Below are 25,022 nucleotides of genomic sequence, written 5' to 3'. Positions count from 1 at the left end.
AATGTCATTCAGAACCCACATGATTTTACTTTTTCAATATGATTTTTTGTGAGATCAGTCTGTTTTTTCTTGGCATACAGAAGGTGACAAGATTTTTAGTGTATAACGACTTCAAGGGTTAGTTCCACACCCGTAAGACCTTCATTTTCGGAACACAAATATTTTTGATGAAATCCAGGAGGTTTTTTATCCCCCATAGAAAGCAACGGAATTACCACATTCAAGGTCCAGAAAGGTAGTAAAGACTTTGTTAAAATAGTCCATGTGAATGCAGTGGTTCAACCTTAAAGGGTTAGTTCACCCAAAAATGAAAATAATGTAATTTATTACTCACCCTCATGTCGTTCTACACCCGTAAGACCTTCATTCATCTTCAGAACACAAATTAAGATATTTTTGATTAAATCCGATGGCTCAGCGAGGCTGCATTCACAGCAATGACATTTCCTCTCTCAAGATCCATAAAGGTACTAAAAACATATTTAAAACAGTTCATGCAAGTAGTTCTACCTTAATATTATAAAGCGACGTGAATACTTTTTGTGTGACTTTTCAACAATATAGTGATGGGCCGATTTCAAAACACAGCTTTACGAATCGAATCAGTGACGGATCTCCTATCAAACGGCTAAACTGCTGAAATCACTTTGGCGCTCCGAGTCACTGATTCGATTTGTAAAGCTCCGAAGCAGTGTTTTGAAATCGGCCCATCACTATATTGTTGAAAAGTCATTATTTTGTTTTTTTGGCGCACAAAAATATTCTCGTCGCTTTATAATATTAAGGCAGAACCACTGAACTTGCATGAACTGTTTTAAATATGTTTTTAGTACCTTTATGGATCTTGACAGAGGAAATGTCATTGCTGTGAATGCAGGCCTCACCGAGCCATCGGATTTTATCAAAAATATCTTAATTTGTGTTCCGAAGATGAATGAAGGCCTTACGGGTGTGGAAAGACATGAGGGTGAGTAATAAATGACATTATTTTCATTTTTGGGTGAACTAACCCTTTAATGTTATGAAGCAACGAGAATACTTTTTTGTGCGCAAAAACAAAACAAAAATAATGACTTTATTCAACAATATCTTCTCTTCTGTGTCATTCTCCTACGCTGTTTACGTCCAGCACTTCCAGGTTCTACATCAGAACGCCGGCTCAGTATTGGCCAGCTCTTGCGTCAGCATCACATGCAGGTGCAGTCACTTTGACTATTTTCATGATGTTTTTACTACTTTTCTGGACCTTGAATGTGATAATTTCATTGCTTTCTATGGGGGATAAAAAAAAAACTAATGCAAAATTTCATCAAAAATATCTTAATTGGTGTTCTGAAGATGAACGAAGGTCTTACGGGTTTGGAACGACATGAGGGTGAGTAATTAATGACAGAAATGTCTTTTTTTTTTTTTTTTTTGGGCGAGCTAACCCTTTTAGTTCACCCAAAAATGAAAATTATGTCATAAATTACTCATGTTGTTCCAAGCCCATTTGTTAATCTCTGAAAAACAAATTAAGATATTTTTAATGAAACTTGAGAGATGCGGTCAGTGGAACTTGCTTGAGGTGCGAAAATGAACCTTATTGGTTCTTGTGCATTACGTGAGCTTGTGTTTTCAATATTTGATGAGTTCTATGTATGTGATCATTGTTTATATGTGAATATAAGCCTAAATTAAATGTTTTTCAAGAAAGGAATTTATTCAGCAGAAAAGCATTACAACAGCCTGATTCATATGGATTTCATTTGCAGTCTCTTTATTAACGTTTTGAAGCATCAACGGATTTGTGGAATAGACTTTTGATAAGAAAGAAATCTCTCAGGTTTCATTAAAAATATCTTCATTTGTGCTTTGAAGATGAACAATTGGGCTTGGAATGACATGAGGGTGATTAAATGATTGCAGAATTTCAATTTTTGTATGAACTATCCCTTTAAATTTCATGCTGTTCCACATACAAAATTATGGTATGACTTCAGATGACTTGCAATATGGTGCATAGGTCGTACGGACCACATCTGTGGAGTTATGAACTGTCCTTTTATTGAAAAAAAGAACAGCATTTGGGTTTGGAACAACATGAGGGTGATTACATGATGGCAATTTAAAATTTTTAGTGAACTAACCCTTATGATTTTTTCCTGTTCCTCACACAAAACTATTGCATGAAGATTTCAGAAGACAGAATATATTTAATAAGTCGCATGGACCACATTTTTTTTTTTTTTTTTTTGGGAGGGGAGAGGGTGTAATTACTAACAGAATTTACATTTTTGGGTAAACTGTTCCTTTAAGAGCCGTGTTTATTAATATTTGACCTATTTGAGGTGAAACTTGATCTCAACAGGGTGCTTTTTCATTATACACAATTCATTTTTAAATTGTATGTCTGGATGAATAAAACTCTTTTGATACTGCATAGCTAACACCATGTTTTGTTGCGTTTCTCTACTCTTCTGAGTCTTGATCTCGCCTGTTTATTAAACGTGAGAATCATAGCTCTGTACAGAGGCAGATACAGGAATATTTACAATGTCTTGTGCCTCAGTGCGAAGATGGAACATCAAAGACCTTGAATCTGACATGAAGAGATAAAGCAGAGGTAGTCAGAGATACACAGCGTGTATGAATTATTCACCACACACTTCTTGTGAGCCAATGGCTTGATAAGAAGAACCATCCAGTGATGGAGAGAAAGAGAAAGAAAAAAAAAAAAACACTTGTAGTAGCAAATAAGATATGGTAATGCATCTTTTCACAAGATGTAATATAAGTCTCTGTTGTCCCCAGAATGTGTCTGTGAAGTTTCAGCTCAAATTACCCCACAGATCATTTATTATAGCTTGTCAAATTTGCCCCTATTTGGGTGTGAGCAAAAACACTGTTTTTGTGTGTGCCCCTTTAAATGCAAATGAGCAGTTGCTCCCAGCCCCCTTTCCAGAAGAGGGTGGAGCTTTAACAGCTTGCGCTTCAGATATTCAACAACAACAAAACTGGAGAATCTCACGCAACCAAAATGATGATTGTCAGTAGCGGGGTTCAGCCATTGTTCAAACCAGAGTCGGACACTGATGGAGAGACTCAACTTACAGCGTACAACTCGCTGAGGGTGGAAACTATGGTAATGCAGGACTGTCAGTTAGCGGCTGTGGGCGGGGCTTGAGCAGTGCGACATCACACTGCTCAGAGAATCAAAACGGCATGTCTAATGAGACTACTTTGGTTTAATGGGGTTTAAAAAAAAAGGAGTGGGTGGATCATTGTAGGGTGGTTGCGTTCACACACTGCCAACACACATTTATTTACAAACACCATGTAAAAGTGAATTATGTATAATAGGTGCCCTTTAAGTGTATAAGTGACGTGACGTGTAGCCAAGTATGGTGTCCCATACTCGAAATTTGTGCTCTGTATTTCACCCATCCAAGGTCACACACACAGCAGTGAGTATTGAACACACACACACCCGGAGCAGTGGGCAGCCATTTTTGCTGCGGCACCCGGGGAGTGATTGGGGGTTAAGTGCCTTGCTCAAGGGCACCTCAGTTGTGGGTAATTAGAGTACCTACCTAAACTTCCTACCGGTACTGAGACTCGAACACATGACCTTTGGGTTACAAGTGCGACTTTCTAACCATTAGGCCACATCTGTAATAAGTTTGTTAAAACCTCATAATTCATCTATAAAATAAATCATGGCATCATTTACTTACCCTCATGAGGTTTCAAACCTGTATGGCTTTCTTGGTCACAATATGCTCACATCATATGGAAAACAGCAGCGTGAGCTTTCTTCAAAATTTCTCCTTTTGTGTTTTATGGGGGTAAGAAGGTCTTACAGGTTTGGAATGACATTTTTGGGGTGAACTAAGTGTAATTTGCAACAAAAACAATTGCAAAAGATAAAAGCAATTAAATAATATTACCAATCCCATCCAATGTTTTTAATTGAACACTTGTTTGGTAAAGAATATGATACAATGACAGAACTAGAATTCATAAGAACATCAATAAATATTGAATAACACACATGGACAGCATTCACACAGCCTAACTCGGTCATCCTGCTGAAGAAAATGTTTTAAAAAACAACAGTATCTCAATGTAGAAGATTGTGTTTAATGTTTGATGCAGCAGCAGTGGTGTTTTCTGCCTAGCATTGGAGAACGGACGGAGAATTAGCCTGTGTGACTAAGGTCCAGGGACTCAAACACATCCAGATTTCATTTTAAAAAAGTGAAAAATAAATAAATACATACATACATAAAAAATGAAGGAAAACGTCAAGAATCGAAAACAAAGTCTGTACATCACAGAGCTGAGGAGTGGTGTCGAAAGGTTGCTTTGCTACTGCTGAAGGAATGAATTTAGGAGAATGCTGGGGAATGCTGGGTTGAATAATAAATATACAGAAATAACAGCGTTAACTGTAAATATACATGAAAATCTTATAGTCTTGGTTCTTTAGATGAAAATTAAACAAAAACTACAATTTTTCACGAAAGGTATAAATGTGACTGGATGATCTCATAATAAGTTTGAAAACGTTGGATATCAATGTAAAGCTAAACACACAACCATATCAAGATAAAATGTGAAATTACCTGGGCAAAACTCGGTAGAATGATGAGCGGTATTTAACACATTGCTATCATGGTTGCTAGGGTGTTTTGGGTGGTTATTTACTAAACCAAGTCGAAAGCGCCACCTTTAAGTCTCTATGATGTTATGGCTTGGGTCTCTCCTTCAATGTGAGTTTACACTTTTTTTTCTTTTCAGTTTTATCACGAAATTCCAACCACTTAGAAAAGAAATAGCACACCTTTCCTCAATATGTCTCATGATCTGAGGTGTAACTCATTTACACAGGACATCAATGGAGCATGGAAACCTAAAAAAAAAAACTTACAATATGTTAATCTGTATCACTGAATCTTTTTTAAGGTCCTCTTCTACAGCGCTAACATCCCAAGAACCATGTGCATGACAAAGTTGGCTGTAATGATATGACAGCCGGCTGGGATGGAATTTACAGATAGGATTATGTGCCAATAGAGATTTATATGAGGTAAAGGGCAGACTATGTAAGCACGGTTTAGGTGAACAGGGAACGCTGGAGGTTCGGGTTAAGTATACTAAGCAGCTGCGATTTCCAGAACAATCTGCACTGCCACCAGCAGATGAACTGGCATTCTTTGTCATGGTAATTCCCTTTCTGACACCATCCAATCCAAGACATTTCCAGCAGACGAAGATAACCCACTAAAAATTCAGATGTGCTACTCTTGCTGTGATACTCCTGAAGGTGATGATGGATGTGGTGTATTACCTGCAGTCCTGATTAAACAGAGGACATCGTGCTCCTGTCTCACCTCCACAGCTTCCTCTTTACCTCCAACAATCATGTGAATACGAAAAGGACAAGGTTAAACTCTCGTTACAACGTGCACATTGTATCAAAACGGAGTAAATGGAAAAACACCATACTCGACTGCAGCGGCAGATTGCAAACAAAGTGTTGGCAGCTATTGTGAGATGCGCAAGAGTATTTCGCATATTTTGCTTGTGAGAAAGTTGACAAATCTGGCTGAATGAGTCATGCAAACAAGCCTAAATAACACTATGTTTCACAAATGTAACTACAAAGGGGTGGTGCAGCAAGCATAACAACCTCTGGGATAGCAATTGCTCTGTGGCAATTAGTCAGAGAACTTGCCACAAGAAAATCCCACAGCTGCCTCTTACGGTTCTCCAGAATGCTTGCCAAAAGACAGCTGTGAACATTCTTTGTTTAGAGGTTCATTTTTATAATCAAGGCTCGCAATTAAGTTGCCACATTGTTAGCCATCTGCCTTCCTTAGCTAGCCTGAGCTGAGGGCTGTAAAGAGCTATTAGTGTGATATAGAGGTACATTAGCAGCTAATATGGATTATTAGGATACTGGGTATCAGAACGAGACTCCAATTTTGACAGACAAATTGCACAACACTGGTACACCTCCTGTTCAATGCAAATCATGCATAGGCATTCGAATGAATCACGCAAAACCTGTTTAGAATATGGTCCTTCTTCACCCCAAAATAAAAAAATATTTTTCTTTAAGGATACTGTGTATATATATATATATATAAAACGGTTAGTTCCTGTCCTTGATTTTGATTGGTCAATAGCTGTGTTTTATTCACGATAAAACACGGCTATGACCGCTTCACCCAACGGTTCTGGGTATCACTACACAACACCCTTAGCAACCACTCTTAACAACGTAAACTGTTTGTTCTCAGCTGATATTGTTCATTGAAGCTTCCTGTATTATGTAAGACTAGAAGAGTATTGTGAGAAAGAGATCAATTGAGCGAGTTTATTACCTGCATTCAGATTTAGCATTTTCCTTCAGGTCAGTCCTATGTTCATAATAAAAAATCTGTTTAAATGTCTGATGTATTATCCTATCCTTTTAACAGTTAAGAGGTTTTCCCTTGACTGACAGCGCTAGTCAAAACATTTGTCAGTTGTGTCTTGAGTCTTTTCAATGTAAAAAAAGTCTTCGCTACTGACTGACACAATCATAAAGACAGTCTTTGCCGCCATCTAATGGTGTAATAATATAACTTCTGTTGCTGTTCACGGTCAGGGACTATTTTTTCCGGCAGAAGGAATGCTTTTAGTGAAAGTTTAGTTCATGAAAGTTGCATGATACATATTTTTGGCTTTAATATATGTATTGTGTGGTAACCGTTTTATAAAAGCAATAAGGTACTCGAGGCTAGTGCTGTATCGTGAATAACGCTCCGCTTCACGTCATGCCTAACAACGCCCTTCAGCCGTGACTTATTCATGAAACAGCACAGCCTCGATCGTACCTTATTGCTTATATATATATATACACTATATTGCCAAAAGTTTTGGGATGCCTGCCTTTACATGCACATGAACTTTAATGACATCCCATTCTTAATCCGTAGGGTTTAATATTGAGTTGGCCCACCCTTTGCAGCTATAACAGCTACAACTCTTCTGGGATGGCTTTCCACAAGGTTTAGGAGTGTGTTTATGGGAATTTTTGACCATTCTTCTAGAAGGGCATTTGTGAGGTCAGGCAGTGATGTTGGCAAGAAGGCCTGGCTCGCAGTCTCCGCCCTAATTCATCCCATCTCCATTCCATGAAGCTCTCTATGCACTGTTCTTGAGCTAATCTGAAGGCCACATGAAGTTTGGAGGTCTGCAGCTATTGACTCTGCAGAAAGTTGCCAACTTCTGCGCACTGTGCGCCTCAGCATGCGCTGACCCCGCTCTGTGATTTTACGTGGCCTACCACTTCGTGGCTGAGTTGCTGTTGTTCCCAATTGCTTTCACTTTGTTATACCACTAACAGTTGATCGTGGAATATTTAGTAGTGAGGAAATTTCACGAATGGACTTATTGCACAGGTGGCAACCTATCACAGTACCACGCTTGAATTCACTGAGCTCCTGAGAGTGACCCATTCTTTCACAAATGTTTGTAGAAGCAGTTTGCATGCCTAGGTGCTTGATTTTATACACCTGTGGCCATGGAAGTGATTGGAACACCTGAATTCAATGATTTGGAGGGGTGTCCCAATACTTTTGGCAATATAGTGTGTATATTCACAAAATGAATAAAAAAACATAAATAACAATTATAACAATATTTATGGTATTATTTCTTTTACTACAATGTTAGTCAAATTTTATTAAATTGGGGTGAAATATGACCTAGATTTTTCTGTTTTTGTGAAATTAACCCTATAATACGTTTTTCTGGTTTTGACTAAACTTCAAAATGTTCAAAAACAGTTTTTTTCAAAATTAAAATCATCCTTTTCTTGAAGTCAATTCCTTCTTTATAAAAAAAAATTGTCAGTAACCTCAACATTAATTAAGCTTGCTTGAAAAAAAAAGATTAATCGTTCAGATATTCAGACTACTGGCTTTTCACAGTCTCTGAATTTTGGGATATTTCATTAAAAAAGGTGGATAAAGGTAGAGAAGGAATGATGAGGGAGCGCTGACGTTGAAAAGAAGTTGGCGGAGAACTGGGCTACGTTTGCAATCTCATGGGGAAATTGAGAGAGGAACAGCGCGAGATAAGCACAAACCTCGGCATTAGAAAAAATGCTCTGCAAAATAAAGACTCTGCCCTTTTTTAAAGTAAGGAGGATAGTTGAGAGGGCAGAGAATAAGGAGCAGTCCTCATTTTTGAGTCAGCTGTCGCAGTACTCTTTGAAAAACAGGACACGCACCTGGTAGGTAAGAAAAAAAAGTGTGCGTTATAAAACCACAGTGAGCCCAGATCACATCTTTCGCTCTGAGGAGAACAGAAGGCCAAATGCTGAATCTCAACTGGCTTTCTTCTGCATGAGCCTTTCCTTTTTAACCTTCTGATCTTCAGTGCTGGAGGTATCCCTGCCTTTGAAATTTACCCATGAGCACTTTTAACATCTAACCTGTATGTGATATCACACCATCTGGATTCTTTGTTTTCGTTCTCGTCCCACTCATGGGAATCCATCCCTATTTTATTTCTTCCCCAACTGTGCCACATTGAGAAGCTAATTACAGGCGTAGCGTTCGACCCCCGAGGCTGTTAAAAGTACCTTGTCACTGGCTCAGTTTGATGTGCCGTATATGTAGCCGAGTGCAATTAAGACCGGCAAGTCGAACCTCTCTTTCCGTCTCTCTAATTCTCGCTTTTTTTCTCGACGACAGTCTCTGACAGAACAATTTCTCCTCTGTGGGTGAGAAAGTAGGAGATCATGACATAGACTATCAATAACAGATTGAGGGACCACTAGTAGGGGGGATTTTACAGTGGCATATTTTACCTAATTCTTGTCAAATCTTGTCTAATTCAGTCAAGGGTTGATATTTATCTGTGTTAATTGCTAGTTAAGGGCTGTAGAACATAACATAATATTTTGACCCCAAAAATGAAAAGTATGTCATTTATTCACCCTCATGTCTTCCCAAACCCGTATTACCTTTTTTTTTTTTTTTTTTTTTTTGTCTGTGGAGTACAAAAGAAGACACTTTGCAGAGTGTTCAAGCTGCTCTTTTCCATACAATAAAAATGGATGTAGACCCGGGCTGTAACAGCTCCTAAAATGACTAAAAGTACTGTAAAATGATCATTAAAGTGGTTTGTATGACTATATGTGTTCTATATCCTTCTTATTAAATGTGAAATTTAAATGATTATTCACAGAGAACTCCACCGATATGGGTCTGAAATCTCGTTTGTCATCAAGCTGCCAGATTTGACATCATTGACATCAAACATCACATTTTTGTGAAAGTTACAATTGAGGGGAGATTAACGATAACGGCTTTTGATTATTAAAAACCTTTGTTTCTCGCACATATCTATTGTACGGCTACAAAAAACAAAAAACAACTAATTTTATGCTGCTTTTTTGAAGTTTTTTGAAGTTTGAAATGTTGCCATTCACTCATCTCTGCGCTTCAATGGAGGAAATAAAGTCGTATGGGTTTAGAACAACATGAGGATGAATTTTCTTTTTATTTTTGCGTGAATTGCGCAGTTTATGCACTGAAAATCAGGATGAGCACCACTCCTCGCAACCCAAAACACATCAATACTCAGAAATACTGTATAAATTAGGTTAATGTCTTACAAAGAGCAAACCAACGTCAAAACGGTCAAGAAATACTGCATGAGCTAACGGATACCAAGCATTTCCTGGCGGTTTTGATTTGATCCTGCATTTTGAAAAGAAATACAATATTTACATGTTGTACCAACTCTCCCGCTCCATTAATGCTTATGTAAAAATACATAAACAGTTACCTAGAGTGTTTTCTACATTGAAGGTACGAAAGAACTTTCCTCACGGTTGATTCACTAAAATGAGATGGAACATTAACGGATAAAGAGACGGAAAAGTAAAATTGTTATAGTCCTTGTGAGGTCCAGCAGTGCCCCCTCTGATCATAATGGGGGTAGACTGACCCAGGCGAGAAGAGGGAAAAGGTGAAAGGCCGTCGGATATCAAAGATAAGGAGGTTTAGGTGAAAGGCTGGCGGAAAGGAGGGGATTATTTGGTTAGAAATGGCCGTGACCCTCCTGTTGACCTCGATGACCTCCTGAACCGTGCCTCTTGTGCTTTCTGCGCTCGTGGTGGGACTTGTGGTGGTGGCGTCTGTAGCGGTGAGATCTCCGTGCTGAGAATACAAGAAAAGAATCAAGTGTGAATGAATCTGGTAATTTGGTTCTTGATATTGACTTTTAGCTAATAAAATCTGGACACTCACACTTTGTACAGATGATCTTGGGTCGGTCCCATTTGCCATTGGCACGACACTTAGTGGTAGGGATGTGGCGCTGGAGGAAACCATCATCGCACTGGTAACGTACCACAGAGTGTATGTCGTAGTGCGAACGCTTCCTACCAATCAGGAAAGCATTGTCCACGGCCGGCGGAGCTCCGCATAGTACTGCAAAAAAAAGACAATAATGTTGGATTACGAAAACATAAATGAATCTTGATCAACATCCTTTCTTAATATATGTTCCTGGAAATTTTTACAATTCTGTCAGATATTCCTTTAATTTTCATGGTAAGGATGATGAGCAATAACCGATGGCTATATTATTTTGTTCATATAAAATAAAAATATAACACTAAAAGCTAAAATCAATCATTTTAAATGCTAGTAAATTTTGGCAACACAACTTTGCAAATATTTATTAAACAATTTCCTAAAGATTACATTTAACAGTGTTATTTAAATTAGTGTTTTTAAAAATGAACTTTTAATGACCATTAGATGAAGGCAGAGCTAAAAATATATAGATCAAAAAATTAAAAGATTTTTTTTTTATTATATAAAATTGTCATTTATAAATAATTATACAAAATACAAAATAATTATAATATAAAGTATAATTTATAATAAAAAATATTTGTGCTTAAGGTATCATTACAACACAACATTACAATGTACAGTATGAAAAATTATTTTATTTTACAATTTGCTAAAGATTACATTTAACAATCTTATTAAATTAGTTTTTTTACATCTTAACTTTTAATTGCTGTTAGTTGGAGGCAAAGCTAAAAATAAAAATACATCAAAAAATTAAAAGAACACTTATATAAAATTAGAATAGAATAAAATAAAACAAATTAAACATATTAATTTTAATAAATAAATAAATCATTTTATATTGATATTTATTTATAAATAATAAATTAGAAATAATTATAATAAAAAATAATAATAAATTAATTTGTATTTTTTATTTTTATTTATGTATTTTAAAATAATTAATTATTTATAATATAAAAACAATATAAAGTGATGCATCCATAGTTCCTGGTGTCATTGTGAATGATTTATTGTGAATCTTACTGCAAATAATAAAAAATATAAAAATAAAAAATGTAATAATAATAATAATAAAATGTTTTCCCCAACCACCTGTCAGATAGATCCCACTTTTAAAGATATAATCAATTCTTGATGGATAAAATCAAGTCCCACCTAACATTTTTTATTGAATACTCAGTTTAACTCCCACATTACAGAGGAAATGGGTTTCAAATGCTGTTTCATGTTCGAGATTTATAGCTTGACAAATCAGAGGTGGAGTATGAAGAAAAAAAAAAGAACTTCATTCCCTGCTGTATTCTGATTCAACCCTAAAGCACCACAGCCCAGTGACATAACCATCTACAGCAGTGCCTCGTGGTGACATTTAACTAATTAAACAGGTTTAAAAACCTCGTTTCACTGCAGTTCCTTTTGCTTTCATTAGGTGGCGCCCTTGGAGTTGAACCTCAGTGTATCGTTTGACTGAGGATGCAAGCTGCTGCAAGTCGGTCTGTTATTTTGTTGCAGTGGGCCAGTAAACACCACAGGGAACCAATCAGGGCGCAGGCACAAACAATTAGCCTGTGGTATACAGCTCCCCATACATTCACACTCTGAACAGCAAAGCTATAATCAAAGGCTGCCGCTATAATCACCTCAGCTTGTTCATTTGGTTGGAAACATCATAAAGCTGACCTGTGATTTGAGTGTTTAATGTCTTCACTCCAGCAGACTTTATGGCCTTGGCACTTTAGTTTTTCCCTTTCACATAAGATTTTCTTTATCAAATGCTCCAGAGCAAGTCGTGCCATTAACCTCTGTGAATCAAATCAATTCTGGCAAGGAACTGCAGGTTATCTGTAGCTCAGTACGGGCAGGAATTGCCACCTAATCAGTGATGGTATGAGCTGGAATTGATCTGGGAAGTCAGCAGGCTGGTTGTAAGCTTGATGAGTTTTGTTGTATGTCTTTTCAGGTGGGGGGGCTTCTTTGTCTGGAGAGAAAGTGATATGACCTTCTAGTTTGAGGACAGCAGGCAAATGTCACACTTAAAAAACTTACTCCGGCACTAAGCAACCGTCCTCGATCCACACAAGCCCAATTCCGATTCAGCAATACATTATAAATAAATAATAGACCATAAAATCAATACTCAATTCTGGACACACTGTACACTCAAATACAGTGGACTCAAAAAGTATTTGGACAACTAAGCCATGATTAAAAATGTATGAATGTCACTGAATTATATATTTTCACTGAGAAGACATATATATATATATATATATATATATATATATATATATATTATTTTAAAATGTTTATTATATATTGATATTTGTTTTTAATGACCTTACAAGTTCGATTAAAACTATATATATATATATATATATATATATATATATATTATATATTTTAAATATGATGGAAGACCAAAACACTGAACTTAAGTTATTTATTTGACTTTATTTATTTATTTATTTATTTATTTATTTAGTTTTATTTTATTATGCAAAAAAAAAAAAAAAAAGCCTCAGTTATTAATATTTCATTGGTTCTCACTTGTTTTTGCATGCTCTTTATAGCAGTGCTATAAATGCCCAAAGAATGCCCAAAGATGCATCACACCTAAAGAGTGCCCGAATGCCTAAAGATGCATCACACCTCATTCATCCAAATATCAAAACTGGCAGGGAAAAGTCAAGGTGATTCAATAACACAGACATAGATAGGGGTTCTTCGACTGAGTCAGCATCACCCTGAGACTTGGATTCAGGCATCTTTACCTCCAGCAATATCTGTAGCTCAGCATAAAAACTATTACAACACAAGAGAAGCATACTGGCAATAGGTCTGTTTAAAGCACATATCTCATGAGTTAATATCATGCATTGCTTCTCTATGCTCTTCTTAAGGGATTCTATTATTGTATTAAGGCTTCACTGGAGGGATTGCATGATCAATAGCGGTGACAGTTTGAATGATAGAATGGCTGGGGGAGGGCTGATGGACAAAAAGGGACAGCGAGGCAGGTGGTGGGGGTGGTTGAAAATGTTTCCCAGGTGGTCTTGCAAATGACAGCTGGCTGAGCTGTGTATGCAGCCATATGACTGTTTGTTAAAATTGAACAAGCCCACCATCGATTAAAATCAGTGGCTGTTGCCCAGAGTAACCCCTGTGCACACTATTACAATAACCATGTTAATGTATATGTGTACTTGTGTGATTTTCTGAGAACTTAATAGCTTTCGTCCAGCCCGTTTGCAAGATTAAATGAGCAAAATTAAAAGAGGTTCACAAGGGTTCACAAGGGCCACCTGGAGAACAGGTCCATCAGAGGACGCATCTCAGGAGTCCCAGACCATGACGGACCTACTTTGGAAAGCCAATAAGACTTGTTTCATTTAAATATGTATATTAAATATAATATTTTATTTGATGATGGATTTCAATTAAATATTTAGTTTAAAAATATAGACATTTAAAGGATTAGTTCACCCAAAAATGAAATTTCTGTCATTAAGTACTCACCCTCATGTCATTCCAAACCTGTAAGGCCTTCATTCATCTTCAGAACACAAATTATGATATTGTGATGAAATCCAAAGGGGTTTTATATCTCCCATAGAAAGCAACAAAATACCACATATTCAAGGTCCAGAAAAGTAGTAAAGACATCGTTAAAATAGTCAACATGACTACAGTGGTTCAATCTTAATGTTATAAAGCGACGAGAATACTTTTTGTGCGCAAAAACAAAACAAAAATAACGACTTTATTTATTAACGTCGTTATTTTTGTTTTGTTTTTGCGCACAAAAAGTATTCTTTTGCTTTTATCATTTTAAAGATGTCTTTACTACTTTTCTGGACCTTGAATATGGTAATTTCGTTGCTTTCTATGGGAGATAAAAAAAAAAAAACTCGGATTTCATCAAAAATATCTTAATTTGTGTTCTGAAGATGAACAAAGGTCTTATGGGTTTGGAACGACATGAGGGTGAGTACTTAATGACAGGAATTTCATGGGTAAACTAACCCTTTAAATTAAACATCTCATTTGAAATCTGATTGTTGGTTTGGGGGATTTTTTTGTAGCAAATTTTTATAAAGTGCCAAGTAAGCCTACCACATAAGCTCAAACAGATTTTTAATAATGAATTATGGAACGGAGGTGAGGATTTCAATTGGATGTGAGAAACGTGTTTCATTGGCTCTCCAGACCAGGCCCGTCATGGTCTGGACCCCTTGAGAGGGATTCTCTGATGGACCTGATCTCCGGTTGGCCCTCGTGAACCAGAGGTGCCTCTTTAAATCTAGCTAGGGCAGACGGGCTCGATGGATTCCATACCCTCAGTCTGCTTCATATGTAAATGACCAGATAAAACAAGTCTAATGAGTCCATAGTGGTGTGGGTGAAGCAGACTGCGTCAGAGCTAGACAGCTAAAAGTGGCTGAAGAGAACCAGTCATGTCCGTCATGTCATGATCGAGGCTTTGAACACGCAGCCCTCCTGAGGACCCACCATCACATCCTCAGAACAAAATGAGTGACAGTTATTGCTGAGGACCTTGTCTGATGGCGAAAGACGTGAGAGGAATTGGTGAAGAGGGAACTGTTGAAAATGAAGCCGTACAAACTGACATGACAAGTTCAGAGTGACATAAAGAAAAAGTGGAAGGGAATGAATGTGGAATATGGGATTTTGTTACAAAAATAGTACCCCAAAAATGAGAATTCAGTCATCATTTACTCACCCTCATGTTGTTCCAAACCAGTATGATATTTTGAAGAATGCTAGTAACCAGACAGTTTCGATTTCCATACAACTTCCTTTGTATTTTTTTGTCGATACAATGAAGTCAATGGGAACACGAAACAGTTTGGTTACCAGCATTCTTCTTTTATGTTCCACAGAACAAAGAAAGTAATACAGTTTGGAACAACATGAGGACGAGTAAATAATGACGAAATTTTTATTTTTTGGAGGGCTATCCCTTTAGCTTTCAAGCTTCAAAAAGGACACAAAAGCATGTAAAAGTATCACAAAATTGGTTGATATGACTCATGAACTATATTTCAAGTCTCCTGAAGTCATGTGATAATAGCTTTGTGTGAGAACAAATCGTTCTTGTGAGTCGAATCTTTTCAATGAATCGTTGATCCATTTTGTTCATGAATCATCACTGATCAGGTTCTTGAGTTCAACTCACTGATTTATTGTAATTGCATGGTAAAGCGTGACCAGTTCATTGTTCAAAATGAATCCTTTTGTGTTCCACAGAAGAAATAAAGTCAAATGGGTTCTGAATGACATGACAGAACTATCCCTTTAAAGAAGCAGGATGGATTTAAATCTAAGGAAGGGATATGAGGAACATCTCATGAAGAACATGCACATGTGTGAATTAAGTTTACAAAAGGAGGTCAGAAATAAAGGAAACAGTACAGTGAGGTATAAAGCAAAGCGGTACAGTATTTGTCCTCTTTTCCAAAAGCCTCCTCTCTCTCTTTCTCTCTCTCTCGCTCATCACCTGTGCCTTTCTTGCAGATGTAGGGCAGGTTGTAGTTGCAGGGCACATCGTTCCATTTGCCATTCTCATGGGCGATCATCACCACGCAGTCCTCTCCGCCCGCAAAGAAATTATCCGGCTGGTTCTCTCTCCAGTTCTCATATTGCTGGAGGAGGAATGGGAATATTTCAGGGCTAAATCCAATCCCATGGCTTTACTAGGTATTTAGTGTACCGTCTTACATATCCATTGCATTACAAATGGGTTTTCAGATACATCTAATGTGTCTGATATAATATATCATATAAACTTGTTTGGTACCTAAATGGTTACGAGTGTATGTTCTGACACTTGTATTCTTCTGATACTATATATATATATATATATATATATACACACTGAACAAAATTATAAACACAAAACTTTTGTTTTTGCCCCATTTTTCATGAGCTGAACTTAAAGATCTAAGACTTTTTCTATGTACACAAAAGGCCTATTTCTCTCAAATATTGTTCACAAATCTGTCTAAATCTGTGTTAGTGAGCACTTCTCCTTTGCCGAGATAATCCATCCACCTCATCAGGTTGTTGATTGTGGCCTGTGGAATGTTGGTCCACTCCTCTTTAATGGATATTGAAGTCGCTGGATATTGGCAAGAACTGGAACACGCTGTCGTATACACCGATCCAGAGCATCCTAAACATACTCAATGGGTGACATGTCTGGTGAGTATGCTGGCCATGCAAGAACTGGGATGTTTTCAGCTTCCAGTAATTGTGTACAGATCCTTGCAACATGGGGCCGTGCATTATCATGCTGCAACATGAGGTGATGATTATCTCGGCAAAGGAGAAGTGCTCACTAACACAGATTTAGACAGATTTATGAACAATATTTGAGATAAATAGGCCTTTTGTGTACATAGAAAAAGTCTTAGATCTTTGAGTTCAGCTCATGAAAAATGGGGGCAAAAACAAAAGTGTTGCGTTTATAGTTTTGTTCAGTGTGTATATGTATAGTATCAGAAGAATACAAGTATCAGAACATACAGTACAATTAATCACTTAGATTAGTATGATAATGCAGGCAGTATGATCAGATAGATTATGCAAATGGTAACACAAATCTCTCTCTCTCTCATATACACACACAGTGCATAGCATACATGAGTACACCCCCTCTGAACAAATACAAAAGATGTATTTTCTTAACGATCACTAATACAATTCATGGAAAGATGGCAAAACTGAAATGTATTAAACATATACATAATAAAAACAGAGAAATATATGTCATTAATATCTGTAAAATAAGTAAATTAGCCAATTTTGTTTAAATGAAGGATTGCAGAAATGAGTGCACCCTAGATTTAATTCAATGAATGTATAATATTCTAGTACTTAGTATGTCCTCCATAATTTTAAGTATACTGCTCTGAACCTTCTTGGCACAGTGTACAAGTTCATGACAAATAATCACATCTGTCCTTTTTAACTCCTGGATGATGACCTCCTTAAATGCCCTGATCTTTAATGGCTAGTGTTGCTCAACTCGTCTCTACAGAATCCCCCACAGGAGCTCAAGAGTGTTAGGATTGGGAGAAATACATGTTCCAGTGAGGACAGCAACCATGCATGTCTCTTCTGCAGGCTGCATCTTACTCTGTGAGATAAACAGTCACTCTTTTCATAGCTTTTGCTGGCTCTGAGACTCTCGCTTTGAATTTCTCCTGTTCTTTGTCTAGCAAAAAAAAAAAAAAAAAATCACTCATCACTAAAAGAAAGCTTAAAATGAAGGCCTGATTATTTCAGGGGCCTTGTCACAAGTTGATTGTTTTTGAATTTCTGTGTTACTTTGCTGTATTTTCACATTTAAAACAATGACTTGGTAATCCTCTTGTGCCACTGTCCTCTTTTGTGCTAAGAAATAAGTCTTCTGACAGTTCTCTCCCAAGTGCTTCTATTGTTGTCAGCATTAAAGTGTTAGTTCACCCAAAAATGAAATTTCTGTCATTAATTACTCACATTCACCTTCGGAACACAAATGAAGATATTTTTGATGAAATCCGAGGGTTTCTAATCCACACATAGGCAGCAACATCATTGCACCTTTTAAGGTCTAAAAAAGTAGTAAAGACATCATTAAAATAGTTCATGTGACTGCAGTGGTTCAACCTTAATGTTATAAAGCGACGAGAATACTTTTTGTGTGCAAAAACAAAACAAAAATAACGACTTTATTTAACAATTTGAACTGTTGTCATATGTAGTTGACGCAGTGCAGGCTTCCCTGTTCTATGTCAGAATGGCGACTCATTATTGGCTGGCTCTTGTGTCAGCATCACAGGCACGCTCAAATGTACAGCATTGGCCAATACTGAGCCGGCGTTTGGATGTAAACACGGAAGCCTGCACTGCGTCAACTACATATGACAACAGTTCAAATTGTTAAATAAAGCCGTTATTTTTGTTTTGTTTTTGCGCACAGAAAGTGTTCTTGTCGCTTAATAACATTAAGGTTGAACCACTGTAGTCACATGGACTCTTTTAACGATGTCTTTAATACCTTTCTGGACCTCAAAGGGTGCAATGACGTCACTGCCTATATGTGGTTCAGAAACCCTTGGATTTTATCAAAAATATCTTTATTTTTGTTCCGAAAATGAATGAAGGTCTTACGGGTTTGGGACGACATGAGGGTGAGTAATTAATGACAGAAATTTCATTTTTGGGTGAACTAACCCTTTAATTCTGAGAATGATTAAGCGGGCTTCTCAAGAAATTACTTATCTTTAAATGTTTTGGATCAAAAATTGCCTTAAAGTTACACCAGAAAAAATTATTTAGTTTTATTTAGTAACTTTCAGGAGGGTGTACTCATTTTTGCAACACAACATTTTGTCACGTTGATAAGAAAATATAAAAATATAATTTTGACATGCTTCTTTGGTAATTGATCAAGCAGACTTGCTGGAACATTATATCTATAAATAACCCTAACATGACTTCTAAGTAAAGAATAATTGCCAAATTTGTTAAGTTTCAGAGGGGGTGTACTCATTTATACTGTGCACTGCAATATATAAATATTGTCTATTTTAAATATATGAATAAAAATGTACAAAGCAAATTTTATTTATTTTATGTATTTTGTGCCAGTCTCACCAGATCCATGTTATCGGTCCACTGGAAGTCATCTTCCACCATCCTGTCATTCAGGCCAATCCATGTGTTCTCATGGCTCATTCCTGTTTTAAAAGCACAAAACATTTCAAATGATTTCTTTTTTAATTAAAAACATAGTATATTTTGAATTATGGAACGGATTTCAATTGACAGTGAGAAATGGGTTTCATTGGCTCTCCAGAACAGGTCCATCATGGTCTGGACCACTAGAGAGGGACATGCTTCACATGTTAATGACTAAATAAAACAAGTCTAATGTTTTTAAAGCACAAAACATTTCAAATTATTATTTTTTTTTCTATTAAAACATACTATATTTTCTGCATTAATTTCGAAGTTTTGCTTCGTAGGACAACCATATTTAAAAATATTTAAATATTTAAACATTCTTTTTTGCCATAAGACTTTGCCAACAACCTAGAAGAACTGGTTCACACTACGTGTAAATAGGGACTTAGTGTCATAAAATGCAGTGATAATGCTTCCCCTTTAAGTTGTAGTCTGCTTTATATCTTCTACAGGGCCACTGGGAGCCGACTGATGGTGTTATCACAATCACAATTCAAGCTCAAGCCAGAAGCCATCAGATCGTCCCCAAGATGCATTTGTGAGGATTTTTTTTTTTTTTTTTTTTTTGGGGTCTGGGTGTAATGGAATTTCAATCATGGTGTTACTGATTAACATCATTACAGGGCCCATTAATCTTCCTAATGGCTGTGCCCCCTTTATTGCAAGGGTGGAGATGTCCATTTTCAAGGCGATTAAACACACTTTTTGGTGAGCACTGTGGCTCTGTGAGCAGACAGCAGCAGACAGCATGCTGTGAGAGGCCACGGCGAGCATCATTACGCTGGATTTAGGCTCGACCAGGGGCGGCAGACATAATGCAATCTGTGCAGTTTGGGAGGTCAGCAGTCCTGTCTCTTATCTTAGTTATGTGGCTTGCTATTAATGAATCTAGGCTATGCAAATAGTTTTATTCAAAGCTAATTGGGTAAAACAAATACAGATTAGCCACAGTTACTGGCTGTTTTATAACCCATAAAAACAGGGTTTCACAAAATACAGAATTTAAGAATTGGTTTCATTTCAAATCATGAGTGTGAATTTTAAATAAACTGACCCCACAGGAAGCAGAATTTGAATGACAGGAAGTGGAGATTAAAAAATATGAAACTTTACTGAGTGCCCTCCCACTTTTTCAGTTGCCTTGGTTTCTGAAGTAATTTTCCCATAGGGAAGTCATATAAAAAGAGTTATATAACAAACCAGCATAACCAGCTACGAAGTAAACCACAACATCATAAACTTTGATTTGAAAAAACAATTTGAAAATCGGACAAAAAGACAAAGGTTCAAGACCGTGTACTTATGAGCGAATAAGGGAAAGAACAACAACAATTGTCCTTTTGGTGCAATTTGCTTGTCGCGATTCTGTGATTGGTGGAGATTTTATACCTGGAATTCCGGTGTTAAACATGATTATTTAAAAAAAAAATAAGTTGAAACAATGCAGGCTGACAGCTTCAACAAAAGCATAAATTATCAATTAATCTCGTAGTCCACAGTAGGTCTGTTTGACTTTAATAAGTTATTGATAAAAACCAATTCCTCTACGAAGAAAATTCATGGGATTTTTACTTCTGGAACCCGACTGTTGCACTCTATTGATAGAAATTCAGTAAGTAATGCAATTCTGAGAAATTAAGTGTTCTTTTGCCTATCTGTACTTACTGTTAAAACAGCAAGTTTTGGCTAATCATTTGCAATTGATTTTAGAAGGACCGACAATTTTATTCTAGAAAGCATTTGATTAGACAAAAATGTGTAGTCCAGGATGAGTCATCAAAATTTTGGTACATTTTCCTGTACGAAAGACTTTAAATTTTAAATTCATATACACTACCGTTCAAAGGTTTGGGGTTAGTAAGACGTTTTTATTAAAGAAATTAATACTTTTATTCATCAAGGATGCATTTATAATGTTACAAAAAAGATTTAGAAGTACACTAGCATATTGAACCTGCAGAACTTTATATGTGCATTTGTTTAAATTGAGCAGATACTGACCATTAATGAAGTCCTGCTCTTGCGTGGAGTGGATACTGGCCAAGTGACCGCTGTGCTCTCTGCAGTCCTTCTCAGCGTCCTCCCATGTGTGTCTACGGGTGAAGTACCTGTAGCAGTGGCCGTGAAACTTCCTCCAGTTGTGCTCGCAACCCTCAGTATCTGCATTGACAGAGAAAGAGAGCTTGAGGCACAGAAATGAATCTGAGACATTAGCGAAAATGCTACTAGTTAGCATTTAGCATTTTTCATCACAATTAGCATAACAATGTGAGTGAGAGTTTAACTGAATGAAAGATTAGCATGAATTTCTTAGTATTTGGTTTGTCATGGTGTTTAAAAAGGCCATTCAGCAATAATCTCACATATAGCTACATGCTAGCCCACTCAACTTTAGCTCCTCTGAAGTGACACATCCACGCATTTTATTCGCTCCCTTTGTTGTGTCACTCTAATCCATGGCTGTGAGCATAAGCAGTTTAGCGTTAGCAAAAACACGTCTTAATCTATTCAAGCTACAACAATCTAGAGAAATGTCTTCTGTCGCTAAGTTCAACGGCTAATTAAGCCCTGTCACATCCTTGTCAGAACTGCCTCTTTCTAACCCTCTGGGACTCTACCGCATCTGGGCACATGACGAACAGATAATCTGTACTTTTCTGAGCGTGTGTGGCTTCGTACATTTGTCTCTGTGTTTAAGGGGGAAGATTTTAGCCTTCCCAGACTCCCCATTTCATGAAACTGCAAGCACTTTGCTGCCGTTTTCACTCCTAGCAAATTCAAAGCGACGTTGGTAAATTGGCTGCTGCAAATTGGCCCGTATGGGCAACTGTTTAGCATGCAGATGGGTGCGAGAGCTGCCTGAACACAGGGCAGAGGAACAGAATGTACCGCAAGAAAGTATTTAAGGGGCCACAACCACTGCAGTTGCCATGGGTCTACGTGTCCGAAATGTTAACGCCAACTGTCAATCACATTACTTCCTCATTGTCTTGATCAGAATGAAAATGTAACCATAATTTGCTTTTCTCCATTACAAATACTATCTTAGATTGTGCTAGTGAACCAGAATAGGTTTCCTTTGGTAAAGCTGGTTATAGTAGTCAATATAGTAGTCAAATGTCCAAAATTTACACTTACTAGGGAAAAATGTGAATAGCAATTGGATTTGGTAGCTAAATAAAACAGCAGAAATTTTATCATTAAATTATTCATGTAATTTTTAGGTTTTTATATAATGTGGTGACACATACATGAAATATTCTTCACATTATGTCACCAAAATGAAAATATTAGCAACAAAATTACTATTTTTTTCTTTGCATTCTTACGACATTAGCATTCTATTAACATACAATGTACAAATATGCAATATTCTCAATTCACCTGCCGCTTGCAGGTGTAACAATTAAAAATACATTTTGGATCCTGTTTAGGTATATTACTAACAGAGTTGTTTTCTAAAACAACCTTTTCATTTAAATACAGTATAATACAGTATACAGTATAGTATTTCTTGTTTTGTACCACATCCACATGTTTGCATTCTCTGATTACCACTAATTCAAGAGATTTAGAGCTAAACTTTGAGGGCAGCCCCATTTAACCTGAGTCAGAGGGACCTAGCCTGAAGCTAACCTGAAAGAAAATACTGCCCAGAACAAAAGATTCTCTCTCATACGCTTTGGCATTCAAGTGGCTTTCTGTTCTCTGGGGAGAATACAGACTGGCTGCTTTTTCATTGCTGCTGAGGCTGGAACAGAGGCAACACACGTCAAGTTTCCCAAAGGAGGATAAACCGCGTTAGCTAATCTTTAAGGCGAGAGTTAATCTTTAATGTAACAATAATTCTCAACTGGTGGGTCATGACCCAAAAATGGGTTTCAGGTCTGATAGGGTTGAGAATAGCAGGGGAAAAAACAATGCTAAATGTGAATTTAAATGTGTTTCATTCTGTGCATTAAAGTTCTGTCAACCGGGAGAATGAAAAGAGAGAGCAGTAGACTCTGTTGAGCATTGCAATTTGATCAGTCCAAGAGACCGGAACCACACTGCGTACAAGCTTCCGGATCCATTCAGCACTGTTGACAGTGTATTGTAATACAGTGGGAACACATCCAAATTGGTGTGCTCCAGCAGAGCCTGCTCTCTTATCTCTAGTCGCAGGAAGAATAGAGATGCTGGAGGCATTACAAGTCACCGTTGGCATACCTTGGCACCCAGCCCGGTTTAGGAATGGGCGGTTGTCACCAGTCCTCCACCTAAAAGCCTTCGCCCTAAAGCCTAGTGGGGGTTGCAATCCTTTGAAGAAAGCAGCCTGACGATGTTCAAAGCAGATGATATTGCTCACGGCAGACTTTGCTTTTATATCCTGCGTTCATTAAACCAGTCCTACCGCAAATATTTGCAAAAAGAGACCTGTGGAATTGTGGCCGAGAGGAGTCCTTTTCATTTGTTTCTTCTTCGAGAGGCTCAACTGGTGGGTCATGAAACAAAAATGGTTTGCAGGTCTGATAGGGTCGAGAATAGCAAGGAAAAAATGCTAAAGGTAAATATTAAATGCAACAATAAACTAAAATTCATCAAAATAGAGAAAATGATTGCCATATATATTTTGCTGTTGATGTGAAAGGCTGTGCAAAAAGCAAAGCAAAACAAAAGAAAACCACTCAGACTATCAAATACAGGTTTTTGTCAGAGCTGTGGCACAGTGTTGCTTCTCCACTGTCCTGTTATTTTCAGGCAAAAAAGCCAATTAAAATAAGTAACAATAAATAAATAAATAAATACAGAGCCTCTTCTTCGAGAGGCTAGCTAACTGTCTCGGACATTTATAGTTTATCTGGAGCTCCTTCCGAGTGTTGCACGCTGACGGTTGGAACGTTTCGTGATTAATGCACGGCAAGTGAATGAGCAGCAGTTAAAAATAAAAAGGGCAAGTGCTTCCAACTGAGTGATTGGGTCATTTATTCCCATCATAATGTGATATTTTAGTGCTGTGTTTTCGACACCCCTGATGATGAAGCATTTGGGGGGGTTTATTTTCAGGTGACGCCATTTTCGTGGAACACATTTTTGCTCTTTGCGAGAATGGAGGCCGTAAGTAAGCGTAAGTAGACACAAGAAGCGATAGTGAAGATTACTGTCTCAGCCGCCTCATTCTGTCTTGGATGATTCAGTCAAGATCATCCCAGAGCAAGGAGTAATAAGTGCACTTTCACAGATGGGGAAGTGATGGAGTGAGAGCAGAGGGGTGAATGCTGGAACAAGGGGCGACAAACATGTTGCCATTTCCGTTCGTGTACAGAGATCATCCGTATCGGTGAGAAAAAAAACTTCTAGGGAGATGCATGCGTATAGCCTCAACGGTACGGGCTGCTGGCACACTTGATTTAAAGGGGCTGGCGCTTGTTAAAGCTGATGCGAGCCGAAAGCACTCGGGTTTCATGCACTCACACTCATAGCCACAAGGTGCATCAGCTTGGTTTATTGAGAGCAATTATAGGCCGTCCGTGGGGAGCCCATTACAACGCTTGGCTTTACGGCTTTGCAACTGGTATAGGATCCATCCGGGGTCTGATTTAGGATTTCCTAAACTGTGCATAAAAAAATTTACATACAATTTAAAGCACATAAAATCAATCAATCAATCAATCAATCTATCAATTTATCAATTTATCAATCTATCTATCTATCTATCTATCTATCTATCTATCTATCTATCAGAGATTCAGAGATGGCACACAACCCTTACTAAAACTTAGTATAATTAATGTAAAATACTCTTTGGGACATCATAAGCAGTTTTTATATGGCCTTGAAGTTTGAAAAATTCATTTAAGATATTTTATGGACCCACAGGAACCCTAAAATGCCAGCATTGCTGTGATCTAGCACTAA

The 25,022-nt window shown here is 37.3% G+C and overlaps 1 protein-coding gene across 2 annotated transcripts in view; it reads right to left on the bottom strand.

Annotated features, from left to right (window-relative positions):
* Positions 1-3,932: 3,932 nt before the first annotated feature.
* Positions 3,933-25,022, bottom strand: part of ncanb (neurocan b) — a 126,233-nt gene continuing 105,143 nt past the window's right edge. For both annotated transcript variants that reach the window (XM_051910685.1, XM_051910684.1), the window contains exons 11-15: positions 21,126-21,284; positions 19,035-19,117; positions 15,892-16,036; positions 10,296-10,478; positions 3,933-10,205 (exon numbers count right to left, since the gene is read on the bottom strand). In XM_051910685.1, coding sequence (XP_051766645.1) covers positions 10,087-10,205; positions 10,296-10,478; positions 15,892-16,036; positions 19,035-19,117; positions 21,126-21,284 — 689 coding nt within the window. In that variant the 3' untranslated portion in view covers positions 3,933-10,086. The remainder of the gene's footprint in view (positions 10,206-10,295; positions 10,479-15,891; positions 16,037-19,034; positions 19,118-21,125; positions 21,285-25,022) is intronic.

Source organism: Ctenopharyngodon idella, chromosome 10 (genome assembly GCF_019924925.1).
Source record: "Ctenopharyngodon idella isolate HZGC_01 chromosome 10, HZGC01, whole genome shotgun sequence".
Taxonomy (NCBI): domain Eukaryota; kingdom Metazoa; phylum Chordata; class Actinopteri; order Cypriniformes; family Xenocyprididae; genus Ctenopharyngodon; species Ctenopharyngodon idella.
This window is presented reverse-complemented; position numbering and strand designations above follow the sequence as displayed.